At 35.9% G+C, this 20,206-nt stretch overlaps 1 protein-coding gene across 1 annotated transcript; it reads left to right on the top strand.

The window, feature by feature from the left end:
• The first annotated feature begins 575 nt into the window (after positions 1-575).
• Positions 576-18,157, top strand: LOC136254007 (putative beta-lactamase-like 1). The gene is made up of 11 exons (XM_066046646.1): positions 576-755; positions 4,190-4,375; positions 6,834-6,977; positions 9,790-9,914; positions 10,265-10,417; positions 11,229-11,363; positions 12,240-12,357; positions 12,434-12,512; positions 12,768-12,908; positions 14,936-15,045; positions 17,704-18,157. Exons 1-11 carry the CDS (start codon positions 696-698, stop codon positions 18,019-18,021), a joined length of 1,569 nt encoding a protein of 522 aa, XP_065902718.1. The 5' UTR covers positions 576-695; the 3' UTR covers positions 18,022-18,157.
• Positions 18,158-20,206: the final 2,049 nt, after the last annotated feature.

Below are 20,206 nucleotides of genomic sequence, written 5' to 3'. Positions count from 1 at the left end.
ATATTTATATACATCAATTCTTGGTTGGTAACGTAATCAGTCACCAATTAATTGTTGGCAAGTATGAAGGTTGCACGAGTGCTCAACTACCTCTACACTAAACTTTATGAAATTGAAATTGTAGTGAAGATGCTATAGAATAATTGAAAGACGAGAAGACCCATGAGCTTTACCATATGGTTGGAAGAATCTAACTTAGGTAGTTTTATTGGGGCGACACCTTATAAAAAAGTAACTAAGGGGCAAAGGACTTAAATAGTTTTGGTTTGTGTGGCATCACTAGAGCAAGATTACTTGCAGCAGGATTACTAGTCAAGTCATTGTAAGTCTCTGCACAGTAATACTGAATCCGCACAGATCATGTGACACAAAGTTTTTTAAAGATCCACACTGGTTTATGAAAAGGTCGAAGTATTCTGTATGCATAAATGAAATCATAGCAATTGCTGGCACGTAGCTAATAAGTTACACTACACGATCTGATGACTACTCTCAAGCTATCTCGTGATAAACGCATGGTCTGATCATCAGCTGATTCGATTATACGATAACGGTACACATGGTTATAAGGTGAATTTCGTGACCTCTACAATAGCTCAGTGTACACGAGGTATCACCGTCGAATCTCACAGCATTCCTCAAACGCAGCAAGGCCAGTCTTTCTACATATATAGCCACTCAAGAGAAACTACGCGATGGCATACTCTTTAACATCGATGATGTTACTGTGTTACGTGATGTCAAGTTTACATGCGGTAAGACATGTAGCTATATACACAGCTAATAATTTATACGTTTATGAATAGACATTATAAGTGGATATAATGCTTTCATCTCGGCTTTCATACAACATCTGTTGGCTATATTGTCTAACTTCATTCATATTGTATTAATATTGTGGTTACAGTATTTAAAAATCTGTGTTGTAGACCTACATAACTAGCTACTCCCTTACACACTGGCACAGTAGCTTGTAGAAAGCTACACCTGTAGCTATGTATTAAATGTTAACGTTTTTATTCTGCTGAGACAAGATAGCTACGTAGTACTTTACGACACTGCCCAAGTGACTTTTCCATGCATGAACAAATTGCATCCTTGTGGATATTTACAAAATCCCACTTACATGGGCCATTGCCTGCACCTCCCCCCAATCCATCCATTCCTTAGGAGTGTTTACTCTTGAAGAACATTCATGTCTTAGCTGCATATGGGTGCTAAAAGTCCACTTCTTTTAAAAATTGATTATGTGCTAGTTAGAAATTAAAGCTTGTAGAACAGGGGCAGTGGAGCAGTCCAAAGAGTGAGGGGGCCTGGCCAATTGTAAGTTGAAGACCAAAAAAAAGAAAAAAGGTCACAGCATGCTGACAATAGGTGCTCTCCACCAATTATATGATAATTACACATACGTACTAAGTAGCTTGCTACACTGCTTCTCCGAATACTGTGACTGCTCTATTAGAGTATCCAGATCCTGACTGTTCTATTAGAGTATCTCGATCTTTTCTTGCAAACAGTGTCCCATAAAAGTGGGGGGGCCATGGCCCCCTCGTCTCCACCGCCTGTGTTGTAGAAGCTACTGTAACAGTAGATGTAATTGCATACATGGGCAACGAAAAGGTACATGAAAAGAGCAAGAAGAGATTGTGATTCATAATTGGAAAGACAGCATAACATTGATTACACCCAATGAAAGAATAAAGGTGAAAAGAGATTAGGGGGAAGTAATTACATATAACTTCTGTACGTAAAGTATTGCGAAGTCTTTTTCATAACATGAGGGGCTAATTCACTCCTGCCAGCGTCAGACAATACCACCCACTCAGATTTATTCTGCCAACAACTTATACCACTGATTATCAAAACAGTTTTTTGCAGAACATTGGCAGATTATGGCAATTAAGGTATAATTGTACCTGTACATGGGAGGGATAAACGATTTATTTTATTTCTCTGTTTCAGTGTGGCCCAATCATTTTTGTTCAACATTGCTGTTACATTGCTCTGGATACTATAGTCTGATTAGACCCATCTTGTACTCGCCTATGCATCATTTAGATTTTACGAATCAGATTCTATGGATGTGACTTGAGTGGCATACTCAAATGCAAGGATTAGTCGTATATTTATTAGTAGTGGAAAATGCCTTGTACATAAATCTTAGCAAAACACACTTATTAGTGTTAAAATTTATCTGCCACTTCTGTATCCATCTTGAAATTCATTATCTCTGCAGCTGAGTCAATCTTTTTTATCACTGATGGTTCCATTAATAACTCATTCATCTGAAAATAGCATCAGTCATCTGCTACAGTGCAACACATGTCAGGGATACTGAAGCCACTTGGCATGTATGCAGGGCACAGAGATATTTCTGCCAAAAATGGATTCTAAGTTGGAGAATAGGCTCACTGTCTGAGTTTACTGGTCTATTAAATGTACAGATATACACTGGACCAGTGCTATACCACGTTTGGCTGATACCATTTCAGCTGACTCATCAACATCCAGGCCCTTAGCTAGATGTAGCTGAATGTGCTTTGCACTGTATTACACTAGCTGTAACTGTAGTTGCCACTTTTCTTAGATACCCTACCTTAGCACCCCCCTTTGGGAAATCCTGGATCTGTCCTTGGTTATGACTCTACCTCAGTAATTATTGTGCTGTTGATAGTATTCATCGAGGATGTTACAGCCTTAGCAACAGAGTCAGACTTATGTGCATACTAAGCCAACTTGCCTCCAAATCAGGTATATTCTCTGCAGCCTTAAGTTGAAAAGGCTACTTTATTCTGATTTAATAGCTAGTACCAATCACTTGAGTGAGGGGACTTGTGATACTGTTTCATTAGTCTCCAAAATTGTAACTGTAAATTTAATAGGCTGTGTGATGGTAGCTATGTTTTAGTTAGAATGTTTTTGGCAGTGAATATAATCTATTAGATTTGCATCTGAACACATGCCCAAACCATCAATTACTAGTGAAATGGCCATTAAACTTCGTTTACTGGCATGATCAGTCTGTTACACAGCATTATAAATGAAGAACAGCGTAAGAAGAGCCTTTGGAATTAATCCAGTCACTATGGAAATATCGACATCTCCCATCACCCTGACAGGTGTCTTTTGGCATACTGTAGTACATATACTGTAGTACACACATTATGGACTTACCTATGCCCTCCTTTATGTCCTGTTTCTTTTACTGGCAGCACAAGAGGTCAATTTGCAGCAACACGTCCCTGTGGCTGACCATCGCCATATGCTATTTTTATAAAGCAGTGAAAAAATCAAGCCCGTACCTTACAAGTATAAGAAAAATTAGGAATTCACAGTAGGGATACTCACTTCTTATTGTTTTACAGTACAGTATTTGGACATTACGTACTACTCCAATTCAACTTGTTTCAGTACTTTTTATTGGAGCACTATACACTGTCCCTACTCTAATATAAAATTCCCAAATTTTTCTTATACTTGTTTGTAAACCTTTTTTTGCAAGCTCATGACCACTAAATAGCCTGCTTTTCACAAAACCAGTTACAATAATATTATAAAGTTAATCACAATACTATATACTAGATTATGACTCATACAATAACAACTGATTAGTGGATGTGGCTCTACATAATCCTGCAAACAATAACAGAAGTGGTTCGTGCATACCTACAGACTGATAAGTGGGCATGGCATATGCCTACAGACAGTAGTTTACATGAGTGAGCGTGGCTCACGAAAGAAGCAGGGCTACACTATGACATGTTACTACACATCCATTATTGATTGGAACAATTTAACGAATGAAATAGTTGAATGCTCTACCCTAGATGAATTCTCGTATCACCTAAGTTTTTATGATCATGTATGTCTAGTGGCTGGACCGAACATTTAGACAATCATATAACTTTGATTTACAATGTATTGTGCTTATTATTTGGGGTTGTGAAGTTACATCCCCCTGTCATACTGAATGCACATTTGGGCTTGATTGTACCTACAGTAGCCAATACTGCCAAGGTTCCATGAAGGTATATATTTTTGTGGGAAACTGCAAACCTCCATGATCCCAAATATACAGTACTGTATCACCTACTTTATGATATAACTCAGGTATAAGCCAAAAGCAATTCTTGGTTATGCAGTGAACAGTACCTACATAAACGTAGACACTTTGTGTTTTATTTTACAGGGCTTATCAGAGACAATTACCTTGAGTAGTGTTTTAAAAACAAAGAAACAAGTAGCTGATCCACCGATGTTCTGCCCATACCATCCTGAGCCAGTACCACTACCATCACCACTACCTGATAAGATTACTGATGTCCTCACTAACCTCAGTTCTATGGCGAAACTGATAATCAATGAGACAAGTGTGGTGAGTACTCATGGCATTGTAAATATGTATAGACATAAGGCCAGGAATTCGAAACTACAGTAAGTTTTCAAAAAAAAGTATTCATGTGGTATACTTTTTAATTTTGATCATACTCTGGTTCAAACCTACTGATACAGGATGTGATTGCTTAACATCAAGTGAACTATTGTAGATAGTCTGTATAATTGCTATTGCTTCCATGTGCAACTTACAAACACAAGTCGAATGTACAATGTGATGCGTTAGCTATAATGTACAATGTGATACGTTAGCTATAGCCATGTGTTTCTTATACAACTGAAAAATAATGTTGATAGCAGAATATCAGAATCACTAGACCTTACCATACACATTATAATTTAACAAAAGAATTTTTGACAAATTCTCTATGTGACCAAATCTGCGAAAACCTGGCACAATGGCACAAGCCTAAATTCACAGTATAAAACCATTAATTACGATGAATAAAATACTTGCGTATTCCCATAAAAATGTTTTTCTCTTTGTTAAGAATAGGTTATATCATGGATATCATCTTATTCACCTGCTCTAAAGAAGTTCAAAAATCTTTGTTTCATTGCAGTAGACTAATGGATAGGTGATGAGTTATGTACATTTGTTTACAGCACGTCGAAATGATCGTACACGATCGATCTTTCTTTAGTGATTTCATCTCTGTATGTAGTTAAGGAAGGTGATACCAGGAAAACCTTACTCAGCAATACATTCCCCTATTCATGGCGAACACAATGCTGCAAGTTGCAACTCTCTATATCATTGTTTTTGTAAGTTATGTACAACTGTTTTAAATATGTAAGTTCCTGTAATTTATTTTCCTTAAGTTATCATTCTAGTTTACTATACCAGAACTTTCATTTATAAGATAGAAATTAAGTAAGGTGAGTAACTGACAGCAGTGGCAGAGTGGTAAATAGCTTGGGTATATAGATGTGGAGGTCTCTGGTTCAAAATCTGGAGAATTTTTCCAATGTTTTGCACATTTTTTAATTTCTCAGTGACTGTTCTATTAGAGTATCTCGATCACGCTTTTTTCACATGTGTTTGCTTTACTCGCTCCAACCCTAGCTCACCTCGAACTCACCAAAAACTTACCTTCATGCAACTATTGTAGTTTGCTTGATACTTGAGTTATGATAAGTGAGAGCAAGATGAATAGCCTGTATAAATCGACGTCTGAAACTGGACAAATAGCCACTATGTACTTTCTAACTACAAAAGGTTTGTACTATGATAGTAACTTCATGTTAGGCCCTGGCCTATTATGCCCAAAATTTTACCTATTATGCTTTTGAGCATTGCTCAAAAATTAAGCCTATTATGCTCAAAATTATGCTTTCAAAATCAAGATTATGCTCTAGAACTGACTGTTTTATTAGAGTATATCAGCCTTTCCTGACTGCTGTATTAGAGTAAGTGACTGCTCTATTAGAGTATCTCGATCTTATTTCTGCAAAGTGTGAATAACCAACAAAGAAACGGTTTAATAAGTTATATTACGTGTTTTTAAATATGAAATGCACTAATAATACTATTGGCAGTGATTATTTGCTTTCTTTCAGGTGCATGTACTGCACATTTTAATTAAATTTTCAAATATCATCCCTATTATGCTGGCATTATGCTTGATGCTAGCTTTTGGTCACCTATTATGCTTTAAATGTGATCGGATTTGCGAAAAGAGGTCTTCCACACACATCCGATTATAATAACTTGGAGGACCATAATTCAGTGTTCGAGTAATATCTAAACCTGAAGTTTTCTCCATCAATTAAGCTATGTTGGTGTGCACCACTGACCAAATTTCAAGGTAATGCCCTTTTCCAACCTGAAGTTATGAATCATCAAAGTTGGTAAATTGGATGTGTGTGGAAGACCCATTTTCGCAAATCCGGTCACAAATTATGCTGGCATAATCAGCCGGGGCCTACTTAATGTACAGACTGATTTTCAAGATATTCCGTTGAGCAGATTACCCTGTAGGCATGACAACAAATTGCATTTGTACTTTTCAAAATCGTGCATAATTCCAATATTAATTGGGCTATAAATGTGTGAATAGGAGGTGTCCTACCCCAAGGGAGGTTCTGCAGATGAAGTGGTTAATTTCTATTCAGACACTAGTAAGCTACAAATAATTGATACTAGTCACATGACTTTGGCTTGATGAATGGTCAAAATTTCATCCCTGAGGGTGTGTTTTGTGAGATTTTTATTAATGAGTGAGATTATGACATGATGCTGCATACTATTTCTGAATCAGTAGGCATTGACAGCATCCTATAATTATACTAGTACCATGACAACAATAGAGTCTTGCCATATGAGACTAATCTGATACAGGTGCTTGTAATATGTACCATGTACTATAACGTATAAGTAACTGTCAATCATGCTGTCAGCATACATATACGGTCATGATATTTTTGCTTTTATACAGCCGGGGTTAGCAGCTGCTGTAGCATATCGAGGTGAAACAATACTGAATATTGGATATGGTGTGGTTGACAAAAAATCCAAATCTGCTCGTACACCAGATAGTGACACTATATTCCGTGTTGGGAGTATCTCTAAAGTGTTTGTGGTAAGTGCAGTAATAGCTATTGTAACACATTGACAATGCTTTGTTATGATATGGAGCAATATGAGTTATATTATGCACTATTTAAAATCACTTGAACTACATACTATATTATTATATAGTATAATTTTTTTTTTCAGTTATAATCTATCTATTCCGATTCTCTTGAATACATGCATGCATGTACATATCATCTATGGATACAAGATTTATCTGTATCAATAATAGTATCAAGTTGAAAGCCTGTTGTATGTCAGTTTTAAAATGGTAAAAGACATGTGAATTACAATGAAGACTGTAAAACCATTGTTACATGTAAATAAGTGATCATGCAGGCTTTTTAAAATTTTATTTCATCATGCACTTTTACTTCTTTCTTTATTGGCCACACAAATCTCTACCATGAGTCTTGATGTAAACATGTAAATGTTAACATAGTTGAGCTCAGTACAGTATATAGCAAGTATTTAGATATGTGGTTACATGTACGAAGCAATGCTGTGTATTGTATGGTTAGTATGATACAATTCAAAAGATAGTTTGGCACTTTAGTATAGGAAGTGTCGGATTGCTTTTAACCATTATGTACATACTTATGATATGCTCACCAGTAGGCATGATCATGAGTCAAATATGCTCAAAAGTTTGCCCAAAATGCTATCAGGATTTTCCCAAAATTCTTGCCTATTATGCTCTTCAGTGTTCCCATTTTATGCCCCTAAAATTTTTTACTAGAACATTTTATTAGTGAATGCTCTATTAGAGTATTTCAATTAGAAAGTATAGATCTAAATAGCTACATGCTTGCACTTCTATTGCAGTTTCTGTTGACTGCTCTATTAGGGAGTATTGATCTAATTTCTGAGAATTAAGCTCCATAGTTTGAAATATCCACCTAATATGCCACTCCAGCCTATCATGCTTTTTATTATACTGGCATATTGGATGTAGGTCTACTCACCAGACACAATTATGAGCCTTAAAATGTATCTTTATATTTACATTAATTTTTGTGTCCATTTTTTTAGCTAGTAGCTAACCTACTTTTTATTAAATTTTCAAGAACAGATACTTGTATTTCTAAATAGTCAATCAAACAGTAATACAGTATCATGAATTTAATATCTGAAATGTATACTGTAGCAATGTAAGCACTAGTAATATGAAGTTGCATTTTAATAAAGAAATTGAGAGCTTGTTGCAAGATGTATTATAGGCTTTAATATCATTTTGGAACATACATGTATGAGTCAGAAATTATTTTAAACAAGTTATTGGAACTTAAAACCTACATATCTATTTATATAAAGTATGTTCCTATTAAGCTATAATTATTGTACTTTACGTGGGAGGATCAAAGCAATGCCACGTATCATATTGTCCATATAGTAGCATTGTTTGCCAACATAAAGGCAAGAGAGTGGAGGCGCTGCTTCCATGCACAGCATAATTTGCCCCAGGAACATCCTAGATCCAGCACTACCAATGATGATGTAGAAGGCTTTTTAATGTTCTTAGAGACAGTGTTGGGAAGGATTTTACATTACAAGAGGTACATAAGGACAAACAAATGTGATGTTTAGTCCATAACAATAGGTTTTGTACAGCTGGAGGAAAGCAACCCATGAGTTTTTAGTACTAATCAACTGTATAACTGTACTGTATGAGTCATACAGTACAGTTATGCGCTTAATTGGGAAAATACAGCACACTTGGGCAAATACAGTACAGTTATGAGGAGAATTTATTTAAGGAATGTTACGTGAACAACACACTGTAAATCGCTGAACTAGCCAAACTAATCCTACTGTATGAGTTCGTTCTACGGCTAGGAATAGATTGTATAAACACTTACCGATCATCTGATTACGAAGCTTTTTAAACACGACTCCACTAAGACAGCACAATTGATCACGTGCGTGACATTGTAAATCACTAAAACTAGCCAAACTAATCCTATTAGTTTGTTGTACGACTAGAAATAGATTAGTTAAACACTTACTGATATCGTGATCATCGAAAGTCGCAGCAGTTTGAGTACTAGAGAAAATCGCTCCGAGCCAGACAACCAGGAAGTACAATATAACAGTTAAAGCACTGCCTATGCTTGTGTGTATGAACAATACAGCACTCGGGGGATGTCTCGAGGCAAATACAGCACTTGGCTTCGCCTAGTGCTGTATTAACCTCTCAACATGCCCCCTTGTGCTGTATTTTCCATACACACGTGCGGCGGTGCTTTAACTATAACATAATGTGCACAAGTGAATCAAGGGTTTGACAAGGGGTATGCACCATGACCAGGGTAGTAGGTAGCTATACAAAGCAGGGGGTCTGGTGGGTGCTTCCCCTAGATGTTAAAGGCATTTTATATGTTTCATTTTTAAGCACTAATATCTAAATCATAATACATAATAATTTTTTAAGTAGTCAGCATTGATCAAGAGCTGAAAGGACCATGTAGTGACAGTCATGATGAGCCTAAAGTAAATTGTCATGTGGAAAAGACCAAATTCCTGGAATGCTATAATAGTGTGTCCATAGGTTGGTGTTGCAGATGCAAGTTTTCATACTCAGAAATAACGATAGAGGATTCTTAATAGTGTTACATGCAGTGACTGTTCTATTAGAGTATCTGACAGAGTGCTCTATTACAGTGTCTTGAGATATTATTGGGAAGTGGAGGGAGAAGGGGTACGTGCACCCTGTACCCCTCTGTATCCGCCACTGATATGTGCTATAATAATTATGTACTTTTGCATAATGCACATTTCAGTCAGTTCCTTATCTTATAATTTAATTACCCACCATACAGGTTCTGACACTATTCCACTTGTTAGAAGCAGGACATGTCAAGTCTCTGGATGATCCCCTCACTGACTACTGCCCTTCATTTTCAATTAAAAATTCTTACAGTATTAAAAATGTTGTCACTCTAAGGTAACTATCAATTTTACAAACCATTCCATATTTCTATTGTCTGTTGTACAGGTATCACAAAGTACCGTAATTCGCTTTATTTTCGTGCAAAAAATTTGTGCAAAAAATTTTCATGATAAAAAAATTGCTAAATATTTTTATATGATTTATGGGAATGACTGCTTTATTAGAGTAGTTCAATCTTATGTAAAAAAAAATTCATGTAAGAAATTTGTATATACAAGTTTTGCATACGAAAATTAGTTTACAACAACAAAAAAGTAAATTATGGTATGCATAGTTATGTGTATGCATTTCTCTTGTGCATATGTATGTATCATGGCAATACTCATCTCTCATTCCTTATGTAGACAAATGGTAGCAGAACTTTCTGGACTACCAGACCAGCCACCTTGTTTTGGTGATCTCAGTGGCAATTTGTGTCCAACCACTACTGATGATATAATAGCAAGACTGAAGGATCAATATCTTGTGATGACATCATGGACTAGACCATCTTACAGGTGAAGTACTGTTAATACCATAACTTTACAGGATGGATTTGAAAAATACTTTCATTGTCCAAATGCAGTACCAAAAGTTATGAGCCATGAAAGCTAAAAGTTGAGGCAAATTTATGTGCCCTTGTGCCTTGTTTTCACAGGCCCAGTCACATACGTATATAGATTAAGAGTTAAGTGGTTCAATGCTATTACATAAAAAGATTTTACTGTACATTTTCATGTGCACTTTTAAATTCATTTGACTGTTCTGTTAGAGTATATATGTCGACTTTTAAGTTATATAACTTTGCCAAGTTTTATTCTCTTAGACCCCTCAGTCCCACAATATCTCTCCACCCATGCAAGTCCAATATAGCAGTTTTGTGCTGGTACTGTAGTATCAGTGTTTACTGTAGTGGCAGACCAAAATAGGTAAACCTTTATCTTATAATGCTGGCAAACAAATTTTGCATGCTTAGCAATAGTAAAAGTACATAACTACAATAATTAGATATATCAATAGCAACTAAAGTAGTGTATGAAGTTTCCAGCCTGCATGCTTCACTCCTGTATGCTAAAATATAATAGTTTGTATTCATACATTCACAAATGTACACCACCTATTGAGTTTTAGGTCTTGGATTTTGTATATACATACATAATATACTGGGCATGTATACTGTATGTACATGCATGTGACCCTGCTGTAATACGGCAGCTGGTGTTATTGAGAATGTAAACACCAACGTGCTTGTCAGTTAAACACAAAATTGAACAAGTTTAATATGTCCAGATTATGGCGTTGTATATCTACTTCTATTTATCTTTGTAGCAATTTAGCATTTGCTTTGCTGGCACGCTGCCTAATGCACAGAGTAAATTCACCCATTACTTATGAGGAATACGTGGAGAAGAACATTCTGGCACCACTGAAAATGACCAGCACTGGATTTAAAATCACTGACAGGTACATGAATTGTATCATTAGTATCCCATGAATTAATTAATTAATTAATTTAAAAGCATCATATAATGCAATCTGTTCATTCAGCAGCTAGAAAATAATGATTTTGTTACTTCTGAGATTAAGTATGGTAACCAGTTTCACCTAAAAATCTTTAAAGCAGCTGTCGTTTTAATCACATGGTTGATAGTTGTTATAGGCTGCTTACGTATATGCTTGCTTCTGCTGGCACAGATTCAGAAGTAGGTATGGATGCCATTCAGAGGTCTGGGGCATGCTCCCAGGAAAATTTTCAGTCTTAAACACTGTGAGATACAATAATTATTTTAGATTTAACTTAAAAAATACAAAATGTGACTGTTCTATTAGGGTAGTTGACTACTCTATATGCAAACTCTTGTGTGAATGTACTTGACCAGCTTCTAGAAACCTTAGAAAACCTCTAAATCCACCCCTGATTATAGCAATTATTTAAAAGCTGAAACATCAATGTGGATGATTTAGCACAATAATTGGTTGAAAGAGTTGTAGCATAGTTTTGGGAATAATTTAATGAGTGTTATATGATAGTTGAATACTGCATAAAAGTACAATGTTCAATTTATGTGTATAATAATCCTGTGACTAGAGACTATCTGACAAGTCATGTTATGTAGTTGTGTAAAGTAACAGCTACACGAGGTGTATAGGTTATCTGTAATTTCCAGCATCTGAATTCAATTATTGTATAATCGATGTATAGTAAGTACTTTACGCTTTGCAGGCTGAAGGTTAAAGACTGATAACTGCAAACAGACACCTCATTATGTATTTTTTTTAAATTACCTATTGACAGATTTCTTATTTTGTATTATATACAAACTGCTGTACAATTTTCAGTGTTAAAGCAAGATTGGCTACTGGCTATAATATTGATGGTAGTGAAGCACCTCTTTATGACTTGGGATGGGCAGCACCTGCTGGACAAATGTACTCTACTGTGAATGATCTGATGAAGGTACACATAGACTATGTAACCTTTACAATTTCAGTGTAGCTGTAGCTACTATCTGATCTTTATGCACTGCCTTTAGCTTGCACAATTCTTTAATTCATTTGGACAAGATGGTGGTATTCTAAGTGCTGAATCAGTGAAGCAAATGTCGTTACCAGGTAGGTGATGGAGTGTTGAGAATAAACCAGTATAAATAAAGTATCATGCTGACATACTGTCATACACACTAACAGTGAATTTCTTAAGTTAAAGATGCTGTATTGACCTGTACATATTATACATACTAATATTGTATATAATCTGTAATTTTGTATCTGTGTGCAAAATGGAACAATCTATTTCTTAAAATAGTTTCCTATGATTTGCATCCAATGTAGAAACTTACATACTGTACATCATTGTCATTCATGCAGCATTTCTGGATTATGATGGTGTTACTGTGTGGGGAACACCTTGGGAGATGCTATTTCAAGATTCATACCTTGTTCGTAGCAAAGGTAGTCAACTTTCTGGATACAGTGGCTTTATGACATTCCTCCCTGAGCTTCAACTAAGTATGCATAATACATTTTATGCTGTATTCATCACAGCTTAATTACATATCAATTTTGTGACTCAGTCTGGGAAAACCAGTCTTATTGCCCACGCAGCAGATTTGATATTTCTCCAAGAACACAAAGCTACATGAATCAACTATCAAATTTCATGATCAAATCAGCTATATAGACTTGAGTGGTCTGCTGCTTTTCCCAATAACAGTGGTGATCTGTATGAGCGGTCTGGGACTCTAATGGAGTTATGGCCAGTCTGTAGGTGGCTGAGCAGCTCCATGGTGTTGAATAAAGACCTGTGCTGTAAATGTCTTTCATTGTAGCCAGTTTTGAGACCTGAATGGCCCACAACTTGGCCTAATCCATCCCTTCCTCTTTAATTTTTTAAACAGCCTCTTGTTTTTCTTTGGCCCCTGCCACATACCCCTTTTGGAGCTCGCCTGGTATAGTCAACATCAAGTTAAAGTTTAGCTATTTAAAATGGTTGGAGACTTAGCTGTTGGCTACGTTTACAGTGGATGCTCTTGAAGGTATGTAAGAAATTGGTGCAAAACATGTGAAAATTTGGTACACATAACTTCAAACATTGGTGAGCTACAAACACTGAATACTTAAAACCGGCACTTCTCAATACTTTAAAATAGGTGATAAGACCAATTTTCCCAGACTGGGTCACATTTATTTGTTTGCTTCACTGAATCACTGCCTACATAAAGTTGACGCATGTGGTGTCAGACTGTATGCATGTGTTTAGGTTTATGATGTATGACTTGTAGACTTAAACATTCCCCACTGAAAATAATGTTATGCATGTCAAGTGTATACTATTCATAATAGTAACAATGCAATAGAAAGGGCAGGTTAATAAAAATGATCATAACATTATTAACTTTAGAGTGGAAAGAGCTATTGACTTCAAGTAAAAATTAAGTTGTTTCTTAGAATAAGATTTGACCATGTTTTAACAGTGTAAAATAATACCGTAGGGAGATAAAGACCAAAATAACAAATTTTCAGTACAAAAGTGGCTGCAAAGATCATCAAAGGTCAAATTTGCAATGGCACTATATCAATGAGTATACAAAAAATTGGAATTTTCAACTAGAGTAGGGGCCATAGCACATCACTGAAACAAGCTGGAGTAGTGCACAATAGTAAAACAATAAGAAGTGTTATATCTCTACTGTATACACTATAGTTATTTCATCTAAAGCTATGGGGGATACTTGGCTGAGCATGCATGGTTGCCATGGCGCTAGTATTATCACAAAAGATCCTGACAATTTTACTGATGCTACAGCAGAAAAAACCATGGAAGTGGTGACATTGCAATGTAAAATAGAGTCTAAAGCAGTTAATATACTGGCACAATGTGGAGTCTATGGAATTTAAAAATCATCAGGCCCTTAGTAGCGCTCTCACTTCGCTCATGCGCTACAGACTCAGGGCTTCAGATTTTTTAATTCCATAGTTTCCACATTGTGCCCATATCATTACTTTGTAAAAGCAACTATCCCTACACTAGAAATATTATGGGTTTGGCAATGAACGACTTCTATTAGATGATAATTGAACATGCCAAAGCAATTCTCCATAGTGTTTCTTTTTCAAGTGTGAGTGATGATTTCATCCATGAACTGTTGTAGAACAGTTTGTCTCAATATAGCTGCAGCCGTGTAAACCGTACATTTTATATGTCAAGTTTTTCTTACTTTGGACATTTCAGTAACGCCTTCACACAGACTTTAAAATACACGGAATTTAGTAATCCTTGGACCTTGTGGTAACATTCTTTCTTCTCTTAGATAGCAAATCACAGGATCTTTGGGTTAATTAATTGTGGAATCTCCAGCCACACGTTTATTAGTTTCAGTGCTGTATAAGAGAATGCACTAATTCTAAAACTTTGACATGTAAAGTTTTGATGAATTGCTGTGGAGATGGTCAAATTCATCCATTTTTTTACTTGTAAACATTTGTGACACACCGAAAATGTGTAGCTAACATAATTGTATTTTGTTTCCATTTAGGTTATGTTATTTTGATCAGTGGAACTCCCTCATTAGTTAATATTCTAAGTTACCCATATGATATACTTGTCAAAGCATTTGTTCCTGTTTTGACTGGTCTTCAACCAAAGGTAAAGATGTGTTACAATAATGTAGTAATTTACCCCCCTACACAGTTTTGTTGCACAGTAGTAAATGTCTATTACATTTTAGCTCAATATAACATTTTCATGTGATGGGTGTTATGCAGTAGTGTTTTTTTAAGCACATAGAGACACATGTAATGATGTGTTGTGCAGCTAAAAGAATGCCGACATGTCACACTGTGTGTATAATTGATAGGAAGAAAGAAAACACCTATGCTGTAGCTCCATGGTCCCTTCTCCAAAACACACAAGTTTTGCATTATAGCTGTCCACTTAGTAGAGTAGGCCACACAGAAAATTTATTCCAACCATCATGGGATATGGGCAGTCAAACTTTTGATTTTTCCTTTTTTTATTTTTCTTCTTAAGGGGCTACAGGGAGCCCTAGAATACTTTTTTCACAATTTGCAAAAAAATGCTATAAAACTCAAATGTGGAATTTGATTCCCTTAAAATCTAGTACAAAAAAATAACTAATAAAACTAATAAAGGTGTTCATGTACTAAAATCTGATGAACATCCACAGTGCCACGAACCTTTATTTGTATTTAAAAATCTGAACTTTTGTCATGGCTACAAAATAAACCACCTATGAGAACAACATTGTGTACATAGACTAGCCAATATATCAGTGCCTTTAATGATTTAAAAAAGAAAGGAATGACAATAACTGAGCTACAAAGCAAAAACCAAACAACTGTAAATTGAGGCATTGAAATATTCTAATAGAGCTGTCACCATGGGTAAAAAATGTCGAAAATTTTTCAGACCAGGGACCTCCATACTGAACACCCAAAGTCTAAGCACTGAATATCACAATTGTTCCCCTTGCTTAATTTCTACTTTATAAATGAAAATTCTAGCTTGAATGTACTAAATAGTTTATAAGTTCATAGATCTACCATAATGGAAATTCAGTCCTAATACTACAAAAAAATGTTTGCTCTATTAGGGTATTACAAAAAGGTCAACAAAATATGCAATACAATTATAACTTCTGTTTTTCATTAATCATTGTGCTTGTAAATAAGTAGAAATGTGGTAAAAACAAGCCCCAGCCCACTGACTTTATATGCTCTTTATCTGTTGCAAATTTTTCAAGGTATAGTAGTCAAATTACACAGCTGTGTTTTATAACAATCATGTTGGTATCACTTACAGGTTCAGTATTGTAAGGTATTTTAAAATTAATATCAGTTTCTGGCATTATACTATTATACAGTTCTCTAACCAATTTTGTGTCAAGGCTTGACATTTTCAGGCACCTTTACTGCACTATTTATAGTGACAACAAGTACGCAAAACATTTTCAACTACATTAGGGACCATAGCACATCGATAAAAAGTACGGAAACAAGTTGGAGTAGTCCATGATATTAAATTACAGTAAAGCAATAAGAAGTGTTATATATATCCCTACTGTGCTCATAACGGAAATGCACAGTAGGGATATAACACTTCTTATTGTTTTATTGTGATTTAATATCATGTACTACTCCAACTTGTTTCAGTACTTTTTAATGATGTGCTATGGTCCCTACTCCAGTTGAAAATTCCAAATATTTTGTGTGTTTGTTTGTTCACTTCATTTTGTAAATAATTGTTATGAGTGGTGACCTCATGCATACCACATCTGAAATGGTGTTGTGTGCTCAAATTATCATCTGAAAAGTGAAGCATCCATTGCACTTCATTGTCAGCTATGTATGCTATTGTTATTGAAGCTTTACAGTGACCAGCACTGATGTTCAACCCATTACACAGCATTTCGAATCAAGAACTGTTCGAAAAGCACCTCTGCAATCAAAATAGCCACTATGAAAGTACCATAGATCCTTTACAAAATAGGAAAGACTTCTATTACAAAGTGAAACCATCATGTGCTACTGCCAAATCAACACTTTTCGCTGTCAGCAAAGATGAATGGGACACAAAGAAGGACACTGGTAAGTCCATGAAGAATGCATTGTACGTACTGCGGTATGCCAAAAGGCACCTCTCAAGCTGAAGAAACACCGAACAGTGGAAAAATCAAGCCCGTAGCCTTAGCCATTGTCGAGTTACGCTTGTCTGAAGGTATCGGTCGGTCGGTCGGTCGGTCGGTCGGTCGGTCGGTCGGTCGGTCGGTCGGTCGGTCGGTCGGTCGGTCGGTCGGTCCAGGCAGGCAGTTTGTCAGAAAAAAATTCTGTTAAATTTTTTAAAATTCCTGTTAAATTTTTTAAAATTCCATAGCAACTTGTTGAAAGCTTTCTGAAGGCTTGTTTGGGCTTAGTTTTACCTAACCAATACTGCCTCATTATCATCAGGGAAAATTGAGGCTGGTTTTTTTGGTGATGTTAATTTTCATGGACCACGCCTACTCCTTTGTGGTCCACACTATACGGTACTATCGTATTGTATGATTCAAGATGATAGTATTGATCTGCTAGAGTTCAGAGTGTTTGTTTAAATAATTCCATTTAGATACAGCAAGTGTATTGAGAAAATATTTTGAGGGAAAAATTCATGAATAATAATTGTAAATTTTCAAAAATTGTTCCCTTTCCCCATACGTATATCCTGCTACATGGTCTAACTCTGTAATATAACCTATTGTATAGCTGTGCTAGGTACTGTCATGGATATGTTTTCCATTCATTGCAGTATCCTGCTCCACCTAACCCAGAAGCATATATTGGAACATATATAGATCAATCAGGGCTAGCAAACTTTAGTATATTTCAGTATGAAGATCAGTTGGCTGTACAAACATCTCCAACTGTTGCTCTTTTTATATCCTACTATGATGACCTTCTTTTTCAAATCAAAGAACCTCCTCTGTTGCCTTGTGTATCATATGAAGTATCTGCTGCCAACAATCAGTGGTTATATTTTGAGAAGATCGATGACAAGACAGGGAAAAGTCCTGGATTTGCATTTCCTGGTCTGTTTGGATTGGACACTTTCAAGAGAGTTGCTTAATTGTAAATAGTTGCTGCTGCAAGATAACATTAATCATTTTAGCAGCTGTGTGCTTAATAAAAATCCAATTACATTCACAAATGCATAGTGTGTTAATTAATAAATGATTGTAACATTCATAATAAAAATCACAATAAAGTTGAAAAAATTGTTATGTATTTGAGCACTTGTCTAGATTGCGAGTTTCTAGGGATTAAAAAAAACCACCTGGGCTGTCTTCATTGATAGTGTAGTGAGTGTCAAGGTTTTGACATTCTATTGTGTAGGTTATTGGGATAATGATTAATGTACCAGAAAAAAAATCTGTACTTAAACTTGTATATATAGAATTTCTTCATTCCACTATAGCTACATGTAATTGCTTACAGCTCGTACATTCAGGGGCGGTGGAGCAGGCCAAAGAGTGAGGGGGCCAGCAGGGGCGGATCCAGGAGCTGGCTAGGGGAGGGGCACAAATAGGGTAAGTTGTAGGTGGTTGCATGCATGGGGAGAACCATATTTTCTATAGTTCAGTGCTGCAAAAAAGCAGCAAATAATCACCTCTTAGTGGTGTCTCACTGTTGATATTTGCCATTTTGGCCTTTTCAGATGGTTGTGAAGTCTTAAAACTGTTTAAAAGGCTCTGAATGTCTTAAATAACAGCAACACGATAATTATTTTTAGAGGCGCTTAGTACGCACGAAGGTGCTGGGTGACTATTTTACAGTTAGTTTGACTTCCGTTTCGCTTTGGTCTCAGGTGAATTTGTAATAAATGCTAGTAAAATGTGCATATTTTTGTAAGTTTTAAACTGATCTTGGTTGGCCTGACATAAAACTTACTAGCTGTTTTAATCAGAAGCATGGCTGGTTCCTCCACAAGGAGGAGAGGGGGGGGGGGGGGGGGGGGGGCATTTGCCCCAAATGCCCCATCCTGGATCCGCCATTGGCCAGGCCAGCTATAAGTTGAAGACCATGCAAAAAAAAAATGGTCACAGCTGACAATAGCTGCTCTCCACCAATTATATCTCCTTATTAATAATTACACATAAGTAGCTAAGTAACTTGCTACACTGCTTCTCTGAATACTGTGACTGCTCTATTAGAGTATCCAGATCATGACTGTTCTATTAGAGTATCTCGATCTTTTCTTGCAAACAGTGTTCCATAAAAGTGGAGGGGCAATGGCCCCCCGTCTCCACCGCCTATGCGTACATTGATCTGAAAAGAGTACTAAGTAAATAATCACCACTTACAGTTTTGTCATGACTTAATAGAATTGCTTCATTTTAAGCTATAGTAATACAGATAATATTCATTTGTTACTCACCTATCTACAGTACATGTGTCACCACATCACAAATCATGTCACGACTACAACTCATAACAAATGTAATGTTCATTACCAACTGACAACAACTAGAGCATATATACAAAGCTGGTAGAAGATATCTAATAGTGTTGTGATTAGCACAATATAGCTATTACCGTGTAGCATTATATACAAAGATAGCTGTGTCTTATGAACTATAGAAATTTACTTGGCTTGGATACTATTGGAGATTGTCTAAAATACTCTCACAGAGCTTCTAAAACTGTTTTAGAACTTATTACCCCTAGACCCCCTTGAATAACATCCATCCCTGTTCTATGCTTCAAACTCAACTGTGAAACTTTTATTGTTAAAGTTGGCTCTCCTACCCTTTTGTCTGCTCCACTGCCTCTGGTACAGTGGCTATGTATTATTTATCAATTTGAAACACATTACAAGTATGGAATTTCCACACAGTAGTTGGCAGTATATAAGACTGTTTGAAAATGACCAGTGTTTTGGAATTTGTCACCATTGTTTGGACAGTTATATTTTTTTGAAATAATATATTTTTACAACTTTTAGACCACATGGTTTTCATAGTAGTGTGGCTAAGCAATAAAATTATTCATGTTTTGATAAAAGCACCACATTTGGTTAAAAAAATTGTATCATTTCATATTAGACGGGTGCCATTAAAATTACAAATCTAATCACATAGTGATTTAATTTGCCATACGTTAGTTCCAATAGTATAGTGAGTACCCTAATTGTATAGTTTATTTAGATTATTAGGAATGTTAATATAAACAGAGCTATTAACTTACTGTATGTATGTCATAGCATCAATAGAATTCTACAGTATGATGTTAGAGCCTCAAAATAGATCACAGAA

The sequence above is a fragment of the Dysidea avara genome, chromosome 4 (genome assembly GCF_963678975.1).
Source record: "Dysidea avara chromosome 4, odDysAvar1.4, whole genome shotgun sequence".
NCBI classification, from domain to species: Eukaryota; Metazoa; Porifera; class Demospongiae; order Dictyoceratida; family Dysideidae; genus Dysidea; species Dysidea avara.
The sequence above is the reverse complement of the archived record's forward strand: the minus strand, read 5'-3'. Positions and strand labels throughout refer to the sequence as shown.

Coding starts and splice junctions, on each gene's coding strand:
- LOC136254007 (XM_066046646.1), top strand. CDS start 696: ATGGCATACTCTTTAACATCGATGATGTTACTGTGTTACGTGATGTCA. Junction 6,978..9,789: donor GTATCTCTAAAGTGTTTGTG/GTAAGTGCAGTA, acceptor CCCACCATACAG/GTTCTGACACTATTCCACTT. Junction 11,364..12,239: donor GGATTTAAAATCACTGACAG/GTACATGAATTG, acceptor TACAATTTTCAG/TGTTAAAGCAAGATTGGCTA.